This window comes from Loxodonta africana, chromosome 18 (assembly GCF_030014295.1).
Source record: "Loxodonta africana isolate mLoxAfr1 chromosome 18, mLoxAfr1.hap2, whole genome shotgun sequence".
Taxonomy (NCBI): Eukaryota; Metazoa; Chordata; class Mammalia; order Proboscidea; family Elephantidae; genus Loxodonta; species Loxodonta africana.
Genome location: NC_087359.1, coordinates 30,921,096 through 30,935,271, shown reverse-complemented (window position 1 = coordinate 30,935,271; position 14,176 = coordinate 30,921,096). Strand labels below are relative to the sequence as shown.

Below are 14,176 nucleotides of genomic sequence, written 5' to 3'. Positions count from 1 at the left end.
CAAATATGTTCATTTCCAACATTTGATGCTTGATTAGTACCAGGTAGAAACATGGAATTAGACGAGAGACTTGAAAAAACAGAACTACAAATTTAGTTTCCGAAAACTTACAGCAACTCAAGTTTTCTAGGCTGCAAGGAGCACCTCTGGCCAAAAAACAAGTAAAGTGTAGCTAATTTCAATGGAATACACCACCAATTTCATTACATTTCTGATTTACGTAAAACTGAAGGCAGTAATTTAGAGTCCTTGATAATAAAGTAGAAACTAGATAAATTTCCTCTCCTGAGAATTATTTCACACCCAATAAAATAAAAAGGGGCAGAACCAAGATAGATGAGCCAGGACATAGTGGCCAAAAAAAAAAAAAAAAAAGTGTTTTTAGTTCGTAGGACTAGTCATTAAATCTCTTTGCAGACTCTCAACAAGCTGAAACAATACCAATCTGTAAAATGGAAAAGACGGTAAGAAGGAAGTATTTTTCACAAAACACATCAGCTTTTACGTAAATATCAATTATTCACTATTTCAAAGAATTTTGTGCTAATTCACCCTGCTGAGGAGTCACCCATAAATAAAATAGTCATTTCATGATACTCTCCTATATCAGAAGCTAACAAGGATTACATGTGAGATAGAAGCTTCAAACCCTGTTATGTAACAGCACTATCTTTTGTAAAAATATCTTTTAGAATGCTTTAATTTTTTAATATTAATGATTAATGTTTCTCTATGTATATCATTTTGCTGTTAGAACATAAGTTCCTTATATATTATATTGTAAGTAACTCCATCATGAGTACTGTGAGCACTGGACATGTGTATATGAATTCTGTAAACAAATTCTCACATTGATTATACTTCAGTTTATCTGTGGAAAGTTCTATGTCCACAGAGTTTTTAGGACTGGAAACAATGCTAATATAATCATGTTGTCTATGTAAGTCTCACTATGAAGCTGGAAACCACAGCTGATTAGCAATTTTAACTCTGTGGAGATCATATATTTCATAGACAGGTTTTTTAAAAAAAGGCTAATTAGAATTCTACCTCCTTGTTCCTTATTCCTTCTGTGGTCTGCCTTCTGGTAGGGCCCCTCCATCTCCCTACCTCTACCAACTTCGGAAGCATATGAACGGCACTGAACTTGGTAGCAGGCTCTTTAGCAGTTCTGGCAGTGGGTGATATGAATCAGTTAAAGATAAATTATGATGAAAATGATTGTAAAGATTCTACATTTGTTGTGTATCTTCAAATTCTCACGACCCAGGTTATCACAGCAATATTGACCATAATAGCTAATATTTATTGAGTACTTATTCATGTGCTAGACACTATTCTCAGTGTTTTATTTGTACAACTCATCTAATTCTCATTAGATGAGTTGTACTACCCTAAGAAACATATCATCATTCCCATTTTACAGATTAGGATAAAAAAAAAAAAGATTAGGATACAGAGGCACAAAAAAACCAAACCCATTGCCGTCAAGTTGATTCCGACTCATAACAACCCTACAGGACAGAGTAGAATTGCCCCACAGGGTTTCCAAGGAGTGCCTGGTGTATTCGAATGGCTGACCTTTTGATTAGCAGCCATAGCTCTTAACCACTACGTCACCAGGGTTTCCAGGACAGAGGCACAAAGATGGTAAGTAACTTACCAATGGTCACCCAGTGCGTAACTGGCAAAGCGAAGATCCAAACTCAGACAATCTGAGCCCAGAGTCACACACCTAACAACTATGCTATATAAAATTCACGTAACCAGTCTGCTAAGAAAAGTTAATAAAAAATTAAAAGTTATATATAAAAAGCTGTGTATGATTTTAAAAACATCATGTTTCTCAAAGTTTGACACAGTAAAGATTGGAATATACAACTCTCATCGCTCCCATTTTTCAACTCAGCAACAGGAATAAAAAAAATTATTCTCAAAAGTTTCCTAAAAAATAAGGACTGTTCAAAAGTTTCTAAAATACCACTCAGCAGGTCAGAGGAAAACAAAGTCTGATACTTACTGCCCAGACTGGAAATCCTTTTCATTCACGACTGCACAGTTGGTTAAAGATAGTTCATCCGTAGGACACCTTGCAGCTTGCATACTCTATAAAAATCAACAATTAGGGAAATAAAGTCATGTTTTATTACTTTAAAGAATATTTTATGCCCTTCCTGTCATCTACTCCTCATTACCACAAATGCTGTAATGAACATCTATTGCTTTTGATTCCTAGCATCCCTTCCTCTCTGTGGTAAGAGAAATCCCTTCATTGGAAATTGCTCCTTCCCCACCCCATGTGGTTCTGTAGGACTGCCAATCAGAGCACACATGCAATCACATATACTCCTATCCTGCCCATGGGATTTTATCTACAGAAGCTAGAAGAAAGGCAGTCTCCCTTGCCACACCACTGCACGGTGGAAGACTTTTTGCTCTAAAAGAGCTATCACTGAGAAAGCAAAGGTAACAGAGAGACAGACTAATCAACATCTTGAAACACAGTTCAAAGTCCTTGAGACCAGTCCTGAACATTGGTTATGAACCAACAAATTCTCTTATTTGCTTATGCTTATGTGAGTTGCTTTTCCAACTCTTTCAAAGAAAGGAGTCTTGACTGACACAAATGCAATAAGTACATTTAACAAATCTGATAAAGTATATCATGAAAAAGTATCTTTTTATAAGAGATCCTAAGTGGCTATGAAGGAACACTGGCGGCACAGTGGTTAAGCAGCTGGGCTGCTAACCAAAAGGTCAGCGGTTTGAACCCAGCAGCTGCTCCACAGGATAAAGATGCGGCAGTCTGCTTCCGTAAAGATTATAGGCTTGGAAACCCTAGGGGGCAGCTCCACTCTGTTCTATAGGATCAGTGTGAGTTAGAATTGACTCAACGGCAATGGGTTTGGATTAAGTGACTATGAACTATCTCTTCCATAAATTGAGAAAAGCTATCTTCTAAATGCCTCTCAACAAAAATAATTATAAGTTATCTTTAAAAACAAAATGAAAACAGCAATTAGCCTTTTTGGTCAAAAGCTACTGGCAGAACATCTCTTCATAAAATCCATCCTTGTAACACTAGGTAAATGCCACAAGTTAACCGACAATTCTTCCGTTGTTCTCCAGGGTTTCCTAGTTAGTGAGATATGACATTTGCAGACAGTCCGTTTATGGTTAAAGTGCTCATTCTTTAAACCTTAAGCCAAAGCTGATTCTTCTTAAGTCTGTCTCCCAAATATGAATATATAGAGGAAAATAAATCACTTTTTGTTTTACTTTAACTTAAAGCGGGATATACATACCTGGAGGGTTTGCAAGATGATTCCGTGGGGTGAAATACTGGTATTCCCTTATTTATTTTATACCCATATTTGTTAAAGATGAACCACACCCTAAAGGTATACTGTGCCTTAAGGTATAACTTAATGATACTAACAAAGCATCAGAATCTGCTAAACCTTTCAAAATAGCAAGAGATAAACCGCCATAATATTTATAATTTAAGTCACATGCTACTCAACCCAGTACTTCTGAAAATTGTATTTAGAGTTAATAAGCATAGAAACTTCTAACGTTTCCTAAGAGAAAGGACAAGACGCCACGTACCATAGTAAAAATGGCTGAAACGATACATGGAAAACAATATGGTAACAAACTAAAATGTATCCTTTTATTGGTATATGCAGCCAAAAGCTCTTAGAAAACCCTGAAGAGCTACAGACACAAGGACAAGCTAGAGTGTGGGAGATTTGCCATACAGTCGAATCCAAATAAAGATGTTTCTTTCATCTTAAGAGTATTTTCTGGGTAATTATGAAATACACCGAGACCTAGATTTTTGTGAGCTACTAAAGGAAAGTTGTACTGAAAAGGATAAAGTCTCAACTGTAAATGAAACAATGTACTTTGTGGGAAAACTGTGAAGTGTAACCACTGCTAGAATGGCTGCTTTGACTGGAATTAAAAAAAAAAAAACAAAACAATTTCAGAATAGAGCTGCAAAGACAGCATCTTATGTGAGAGTCACTCACTGCTTCATTCACAAGGAAACTATTGCTGCAAGTAAGTCAGAGCAAAAGGGGCGCACAAAGTGCCCTAGGATGTCACTATGGTTAATTTTATCAAAAAAAAGGACTTTACAATACAGTACAATCTTTCCTACACTCTGTAGAGAGATTGGAAGCAGGCATGGAAATCTTTTTATTATTTTTATTGTGCTTTAAATGAAAGTTTACAAACCAAGTCAGTCTCTCATACAAAAACTTACATACACCTTACTATATACTCCCAGTTGCTCTCCCCCTAATGAGACAGCACACTCCTTCCCTCCACTCTCTCTTTTCGTGTCCATTCAGCCAGCTTCTGACCCCCTCTGCTCTCTCATCTCCCCTCCAGACCGGAGATGCCAACATAGTCTCACGTGTCTACTTGATCCAAGAAGCTTATTCTTCACCAGTATCATTTTATATCCCATAGTCCAGTCCAAACCCTGTTTGAAGAGTTGGCTTTGGGAATGGTTCCTGGCTCGGGCTAACAGAAAGTCTGGGGACCACGACCTCCAGGGTCCTTCTAGTCTCAGTCAGACCATTAAGTCTGGTCTTTTTACCAGAATTTGAGGTCTGCATCCACTGCTCTCCTGCTTCCTCAGGGGTTCTCTGTTGTGTTCCCTGTCAGGGCAGTCATTGCTTATAGCCAGGCACTATCTAGTTTTTTTTTTTTTTTTAAATAATCACACGTGGATTCTCTAGTTAACACAAGGTAATGTTACTTAAAAGACTTATTAAACATAGATGAGTTACACGATTCTTTTATGAAGACTAGCGTTTCACATTTGCCAGTAAGTAGTATGTTACCAAGAAGATATTTAAAAAGGAAAAAAAAAAAAGTCAACAACATGTTTGAAACTGCTTTTCCAGAACAAAAACAAAAAGGACTACCTAGTACTAATGAAGACAGCATGTCAAAGACAGATATTTAAAAACATTTCCACTGCTAAATGATTCTGCTGTTGAAACAAGGTACGTTACCTAAAAACAGAACAAAAAACTCTTCTATCTCTATGCTTAAAAAGTTGGACACAGAATTTTCTAACTTTTTAAAAATCCTCCAAATATAGATTTTCTGTGATTTTTTTTGAACCCACTTATTGGCATTAAAAGACTGCTACGCATTCCGATTAGTCTGCAAGAAAAACTAGCAGATGGAATTCACTAGCCAATCTCTTTGCAGAAATTTCAACAAAACATTTCTTAATCGGTGAGTAAATCTTTTAAAAAAAAAAGCATCTTGATTTCAAAAGTGTAGCCAAATTCCTCCATTTTGATCAAGTATATATTGTTTTACTATGTATACTATTAGTAACATTGTTTATGAATAAATATGCATATGTTGGAGGTACACAATCAAAGCATGTTTTTGTTTATAGGAATCGTGACCAAACTAAAAAAAGACACCCATTGCCATCGAGTTGATTCCAACTCATACAGTCCCTATAGGACAAAGTAGAACTGCCCCACAGAGTTTCCAAGCAGAACCTGGTGGATTCGAACTGCTGACCTTTTGGTTAGCAGCCACAGCACTTAACCACTATGCCACCAGGGTTTTCCATGACCAAACTGGAAGTCACTTATTTAGAATATGACATGAATTAAACTAGAGCACAAGTTTCCTTTCTGAATGTAAGAACATTTGGGTCCAAGGTCACAGCTTGACCAATCATCTGATAAAGCATGTACTAATTTTTTTTTTTTAGTAAAGGGTTAAGGTTTCTAACCAAAAGGTTGGCAGTTCAAATCCACCAGTCAATCCTTGGAAACCCTATGGAGCAGTTCTACTCTGTCCTATAGTGTCTCTGAGTCGGAATCAACTCCATGGCAATGGGTGCCTATGGTGGGGAGCCCTGGTGGTGCAATGGTTAAGTGCTTGGCTGCTAACTGAAAGGTTGATGGTTCAAACCTACAAGTGAGCCTGTGGGAGAAAGACCTGGTGATCTGCTTCTGTAAAGATTACAGCCTATGATACACATGGGGTAGCCAAGAGTTGGAATCAACTCAATAGCAAAAAAAAAAAAAAAAATCTAACTTTCCTTTAGATGAAGTACCTTTAAATATTGTGTAGGATAGCTACAGCTATACATATGTCTTCTAAATTCAAATTAAAATCATTAATTCTTGAGTCAGATAAGGCAGAGTTTTAACGTACCTATATTAAACTGATAACAATGCTTTCCCAAATCTGTTCTATAAATCCCAAAACTGTTACATAACATTTAGTATTTATTTAGTTAATACAAAATCATTCCACATTTGTTTTAGAGATAATTTTAAAATTAAATTTAAAATACATTTGTCTATTATGTTCCTAAATGAAAAATGGGTTTACTTAAACTGTCTATATTACAGAAATATAAAAAAATAAAACTACATCCTAGAAAACCCTATGAGGCAGTTCTACTCTGTTACACAAGGTCGCTATGAGTCGAAAATCAATTCCATGGGCACCTAACAACAATCTACCCTGGGGTCTCTTCTGCTTCTTCCTTTTATTTTCTTCTCTCCTTCCCAACCCCATGCCCCTTGCCTGGCCAACTCCTACTCATTCTTCAACTCTCAGCTTAAACATCGCTTTTTCTAGGAAGACTTCCTAGAAGCTCCCTCCCTGCTTAAACTGACTAAAATGAACTTCAAATGGAAGTACTTAACCAAAAGTATTTTTATCGTGTTTACAAGTTTGCATTGCATGTAAGACTGTAACCTTCTCAAGGACTAAGACTATACCTTGTTCAGGTCTGTTTCCCAGGGCTAGTACAGGAGCTGGCATAGTGAGTGCTCATTAAACATCCATTGAATAAATGAATGTATGGATCAATACCAATCTATCTCAATTGCAGAATAAACAATTCAAAGAACATATATTCAAAAAACTGAGTACTTCGAGACAATTTAGGAAGGGATACAATTTTCCTAAAATGATTAATAGTTCAAAATTATACAGAACTGATACGGCCAAAGTAATAACAAATTTACAAAAAGCTAAATTAACCTTTTAATTTGTAAAATTGTTTACTTGCCACGAAGGTGGTACCCTTCAAAAAGGAGTGAAAAAAAATCTGTAGAAATCATTTGGCTAGCCAACTAAAACAGATGCTGTGAGCAAAGGCCTCCCTCCTGGAATCTAGAAGTATCTGTGTTTTCATGGCAAGCCAAGCAGGGTATCTCATTTTCTCATCAATGTGTGTTGTTGTTGTTGTTGTCGTTAGGTACCGTCGAGTTGGTTCTGACTCATAGCGACCCTATGCACAAAAGAAGAAAACACTGCCCGATTCTGTACTATCCTCACAATCATTGCAGTATTTGAGCCCATTGTTGCAGGTTCTGTGTCAATCCATCTTGTTGAAGATCTTCCTCTTTTTCGCTGACCCTCTACTTTACCAAGCATAATGTCATTTTCCAGGGATTGGTCCCTCCTGTTAACACGTCCAAAGTATATGAGATGTGGTCTTGCTATTCTCACTTCTAGGGAACATTCTGGTTGTATTTCTTCCAGGACAGATTTGTTCATTCTTCTGGTAGTCCACGGTATATTCAATATTCTTTGCCAACATCATAATTTAAACCCATCAATTCTTCTTTGGTCTTCCTTAGTACAGCTTTCACACTGTCCAGCTTTCACGTGTTATTTTCACTGAAAATACCATGGCGTGGGCCAGGCACACCTTCGTCCTCAAGGTGACAGCTTTGCTCTTTAACACTTTAAAGAGGTCTTTTGCAGCAGATTTGCCCAACGCAATACGTCATTTGATTTCTTGACTGTTGCTTCCGTGTGCATTGATTGTGGATCCAAATAAAATGAAATCCTTGACAACTTCAATCTTCTCGCCCTTTATCATGATGTTGCTTATTGGTCCAGTTTTCGTTTTCTTTATGTTGAGGTATAATCCATACTCAAGGCTGTAGTCTTTGATCTACATTAGTAAGTGTTTCAAGTCCTCTTCGCTTTCAGCAAACAAGGTTGTGTCATCTGCATATCACAGGCTGTTAATAAGTCATCCTGCAACCCTGATGCCACATTCTTCTCAATATAGTCCAGTTTCTCAGATTTTTTGCTGAATAAGTATGGTGAAAGGATACAACCCTGACAGACACCTTTGTGACTTTAAACCATGCAGTATCTCCCTGTTCTGTTCAAAAAGCTGCCTCAGACTATGTACAGATTCTGCATGAGCACAATTAGCTGTTCTGGAATTCCCATTCTTTGCAATGTTATCTATAATTTGTTAGAATCCATACAGTCAGATGCCTTTGCACGGTCAGTAAAACACAGGTAAACATCTTTCTGACATTCTCTGTTTTCGGCCCAAATCCATCTGACATCAGCAATGATATCCCTTGTTCCACATCCTCTTCTGAATCTGGCTTGTATTTCTGGCAGTTCCCTGTTTATGTACTGCTGCAACCATTTTTTAATTATCTTCAGCAAAATTTTATTTGCATGTGATATTAATGATATTGTTTGATAATTTCTGCATTCCACTGGATCACCTTTCTTTGGAACAGGCACATATATGGATATCTTCCAGTAGGCTGGCCAGGTAGCTGTCTTCCAAATTTCTTGGCATAGATGAATGAGCACTTCCAGCGTTGCATCCATTTGTTGAAACATCTCAATGGGTATTCCGTCAATTCCTGGAGGCTTTTTTTTTTTGCCATTGACTTCAGTGCAGCTTGGACTTCTTCCTTCAGTACCATCAGATTTTGACCATATGCTGCCTCCTAAAATGGTTGAAGACTAACGAATTCTTTTTGGTACAGTGAAGAGGGAACATCAAAGTGTAAGTCCCCATAAATAGTAACTGTCTACTTATCACAGTAACATCAAGGAAAAATTTCATCAACAAAGGCCAGCCATTACAGTCAATGTCTACTAAGAAATGAAAATATAAAACCGACAGGCAGTTCTGTGTAAGTTTAGTTGTCTGAGCTACCAGAACATTTACTTGTTTGAAGGTTTTAGAAATGTTTTCACTATAATAACTGCAAATGTCAAAAATTATGAACTCACTGCTACTCAAAAGTATGAAAATTTCACAAATCTTTACAGGGTCACTATGAGTGGGAATTGACTCGACGGCAAAGGGTTTTTTGGTTTTACTAGAAATAATGCTATTATTACTTGAGAGCTTGTAAAGTACAGAAAGAGAATTTGCTTCTCTTGAACAAAAAAACTTGGCACAGGGCTGGGGGGGAGGGGGAGGATTTAACAAGGACTGCTCTAGGCAACATTGTATAGTTCTACAATTTTAATAACATTTTTATTCAAAGGTCAGCTTTAAAAATCAAATTATTTAAGTACATGCTTTATCGTTTACCAAAGAATTTAGTGCAGCAAAACAAACAGAGAGAAAAACAAAGGGTGTTATATCTGACTATAAGAGCTTATTACCCAAACACAGTCCTGACTAACTGCAACACTCATGAATCTACTGGTTCCTCCTTCTGGTGCTTGAGCCCTTGATTACATCTCTCTAAAAATATACAAATCCCCCACAGGGACTGCAAATAGGTCAGAAAACATGAACTTGCCCCAGGGAAGCTTTGCTAAGTCTCACTCAATTTTTTTCGTCAGAGGATCTTTCCTGAAAAATAACATTCTAGAACAGAGCTGTTTATTAATCATTAGACACATATGGCTATTAAAATTAATATTGATTAAAATTAAATAAAATTTTAATTTCAGTTCTTCAGTTGCAGTAGCTGTATTTCAACTGCCACATGTGGCTAGTGGCTGTCACTGCAGGAAGTTTCATTAGATAGTCCTGGTCTAAAACGAAGTAAGAAAGGCCATCAGTAACACCTGTCTTTAGAGCTTGTGGAATCCCTCTGTGCCACAGCCTCCTGTAATAATCATTTCTGACAAAATTCTGAGGGAAGGCGGGATAAGAAGTGATGTGGCAAAAATAAGTTAAACTTCTATGTCCTATAGTTATCCCTCAAAGAGCTATCAGGGATACCCTTGACATTCTCCATCTCAGATCAGTAAGTATTCACATAATCTCCTGACATCCCTTAGGGTCTTAAAATTTCTTTATGAATTTCTATTAAAAAAAAAAAAGTTCTTCCCATTTTGATATTTTGAAAAAAATACAAAGAAAAAAATATGGAAGGATACAAACAATAAACCCAAAAACCAAACCCACAGTCATCAAGTCAATTCCTACTCACAGTGACCCTATAAAAAAAAAAACTAAAACTGCCCCACAGGGTTTCCAAGGCTGTAATCTTTACGGAAGCAGACTGCCACGTCTTTCTCCCACAATATAAACTACAGTGTGGTTATAAGTATGGTGAGACTACAGGTTATTTTTGTTGCTGTTTTTTTTTTTTTGCGTTCTAGTTTTTTAATAGTGAGTATGCATTTCCTTTGAGATAAAGAGGAGAGTAAAGGCTACAGATGAGGAAATTGGGGCTAAAAAGATCTGCCCAAGGTGATATTAGCAAGTGAATTGCAAGCTGGGATTGAAACCTCTGTTTTCTGATGACAAAATCCATGCTATTTTCCCATTGGCTACCTTTTTTTTTTTTTTTTAATTCTTCCTGTTCCACCAGACTTGAGGAATACAACAACTCACAAGTCTCTAATGGGAGCAGGGGCTCAGGGCAGTGGGTAATCAGAATCCTAGGCAGTGCAGAGGGTGAAAACAAACTCAGCTGGGAGTTAGAAAAATGGTGTTCTCACACAGTATCAGCGGAGAAACAGAAATCGTCTATGTATATATATACATATAGATATATACATATGAGCCCTGGTGGTGCAAAGTGCAAAAGGTCAGTGGTTCAAACCCACCCAGCAGCTCCACAGGAGAAAGACCTTGAGGTCTGCTTCTGTAAAGAAGATGCTACAGGGCATTTCTACTGTCACGTTGGGTCACATTGAGTCAAAATCAACTCAGTGGCATCCAACAACACACACACATACATATACACATATATATGTATATATATTTTACATATGTACATATGGGAAATGAATATTTTAATGTTGAAAATAAGGTTGAAATTTCAAAATTCACTGGATGGGCTTAAAGCACATTGGAGGTGACAAAACCATCAGCTAATCTGATGACCGACCATCAGAAAACCAGTCTAAAGAACGTAATGCTAAGTAAAAGCAGTCAGACACAGGAAGTGTTCATCCTGTACTTTATCAAATTCATCTTGCATGTATATGAAACTCTAGAAGAGGCAAAATTAATCTAGAGTGAGCAAAAACGAAAAATCTGTGGTTGCCTGGGGTAGGGGTGAAACCGACTACGAAGAAACATAAGGGAATTATTTTAGATGATACAAGTGTTCTATAACTTGATTGCAATTTATTGTGCACAAGTCATACCGCAATAAAATTGAGAAATGATGTTCTGATTTTTTTAATGGCTGGGCAATCCCTGATGAGCACCACTGCAAAGCATAGATAAATGCTGAAACTGGAGAATGCAGTTTAGGTACAAGGTTGAAACGGTGCCTGATACCCATGCAGTTCCAAGGCTGGCGCTGCCGTACTCAGGCAGACCCACTGAAAGAGAGAAAGAGCCAGGTCTGTAAAACCGACTCGGAGCCCACGCTCCATCCAGTCCTCACCCCACCTGTGAAAATAACAGAGACCTAGGAAAATGGTCTGATCTACCTCTAAAAGGCCAGTCCAAGGTTTCTGACCATATAGGCCTGCTAGTTCTGGCACGGGACGTTAGAGGAAGGATAAAACCTGCAACCCCTTTTGGCATGAATGTCCCAGACTGACCATCAAATTTGCAACTCTTCCTCCTGAGGAGAAGGGACTATGGATTCAATTGTATTCCCCAAAAACGTCTGTCAGCTTGGCTGGGCCGTGAGTCCCAGTATTGTGTGACTGTTCACCTTTTGATGTGGTTTCCCTGTGTGTTGTGGATCCTATCACTGTGATGAAATGGAATGGACTGGTGGCAGTTATATTGATGAGATGTATAAGACTGGATAGTGTCTTGAGCCAATCTCTTTGGAATATGGGGGAGAGAGGTGAGTAGAGAGACAGGGGAACCTCATACCACCAAGAAAGCAGTGCCAGGAGCAGAACTCCTCCTTTGGACCTGAGGTTCCTATGCTGAGATGCTCCCAGACCAAGGGAAGGCTAGTGACAAGGACCTTCTTCCAGAGCCGACAGAGAGAGAAAGCCTTCCCCTGGAGCTAGCGCCCTGAATTCAGATTTATAGCCTACTGGACTGTGAGAGAATAAACTTCTCTTTGTTAAAGCCATCCACTTGTGGTATTTCTGTTATAGCAGCACCAGGTGACCAAGACAGAAGGGTAATTAAGGGTTTGGGTTTTTTTTGTTCTTCTGTAATAATTCTTCCCTTATGAGAAAAGGAAAAGTCTGTGCTACAGTTCTATCCTCCATATGGGCAGGGATGGAAGCATGAAAAAAATAGGAAGGAATGCATACCCACACATATACACAATGAGCATTAAATGAGATAATCCTTATTTACCAGATACAGGATAAATAGTCAATAGATCTTAGCAATTATTATAACTGTTATAAGGACATTCAGTTCAGGGTTATTTTTAATAGCACACCAAAAAAAAAAAAAAATCACCAACAACCTAAATAAATGCCATGAAGAGCAGAGTTAAAAGAATCACAATTATGCAATGATTTAAAATGTTGATTTAGCGCTATATGTATTGAAAAGGTAAAATGCCCACAATATAGTGCTGTTTTTTTTTAAGTTACAAAATAGCATGTAGAGTATGACTTTTTTCATTAAAAAAAAATAATAATACATATTCAGCTGTTAACAAGGTTACCACTGAGGAGAAAGACAAGAAGTATTTTCACTTTTTACAATTCTGAATTGTTGGAACTGCTTTTACCACAGATAAACCCTTCTAGGGAAATAACTTAAAATACAGAAAACTCTTATATACCAAAGTTGCTCCCTACAGCATTATTTTTAACAGTGACAAATTAGAAGCCACCTAAAAGCTCTAACGCAAAGTAATGGTTATGCAAACTACAACATATCCACCTAATTAAATATCATATTGCCAGCAAAACCCTAAAGGATACCATTAGGCTCACAGCACAGGATTAGATACATAAACTTTACAGCTTGATTTTTAAAAAGTATAGCAAACCAACTAAATGGAAACTCACCAAAATGTAAAAAAAAATTTGCGATTGGATAATGGGAGTATAAAAAACCTGTTGCCATCAAGTCGATTCTGACTCATAGCGAACCTGTAAGACACAGTAGAACTGCCTCATAGGACTTCCAAGGAGTGGCTAGTGGGTTTGAACTGCCCATCTTTTGGTTAGCAGCTGCAGCTCTTAACCACTGTGCCACCAGGGCTCCGAGTGGGACTACGGGTGATGTAACTTTTTTTTTCTTTTTCTTTTCTACTTTAAAAACATATAGAGATAGGTGTTACTTTACTAACAAAACTAATTATTTTTGTAAAGTTAATTGAGGGTATATTTCATTTCAGACCTTTATTTGCTTCTGTATAGACAGTGATGATGATGACAGCATACATTAGGAAAATAACTCAAAGGACAGGCTCAATAAAAAGGCATCGTCAAAATTCACAAACTACAAAACAAGGTCTCATATCATTGGCTTATATGTGCTCTTTTCATAATTAAATCACGTTGGTTAAATCTAATTTTCTTCGATAACAATGTGACATGGATTTTTACAAATAAAGAAAAAGCACTTTAATAAACTCACCAAGAAGCTATAAAATGTAGTCTGAACCCACAGAACCACCTGATGAATATACAGCAGTTTATTTATGGAGTCCCGGGTGGTGCAAATGGTTCAAGCACTTAGCTCCTGGGAAGAATGGCCTGGCAATCTACTTCCAAAATCCAGTCATTAAAAACGTTATGGAACACAGCTCTACTCTAACACACATGGAGTCGCCACGAATCAGAATCAATTCAACTGCCACTGGCAGGGTAACCAACAGCTCAACATCAAAACAAGGCACTAAGTCATGCGGCCGTGATCCGAGCAGTTGGCCCTGAATAAATAATTTCCTCTCCAAGACTATATTAATTTGGTTAAATTTGTTCCTAAGTATTTTATTCTTTCTGACGTTATTGTAAATGGGATTAATTTCTTAATTTCACTTTCACGTTG

The 14,176-nt window shown here is 37.5% G+C and overlaps 1 protein-coding gene across 1 annotated transcript in view; it reads right to left on the bottom strand.

The window, feature by feature from the left end:
- The window catches only part of NSF (N-ethylmaleimide sensitive factor, vesicle fusing ATPase), a 164,371-nt gene that overhangs the window by 129,937 nt on the left and 20,258 nt on the right, over positions 1-14,176 (bottom strand). Inside the window, exon 2 of the mRNA XM_003414511.4 lies at positions 2,021-2,106. Within this exon, the coding sequence (XP_003414559.2) occupies positions 2,021-2,106 (86 nt within the window). The remainder of the gene's footprint in view (positions 1-2,020; positions 2,107-14,176) is intronic.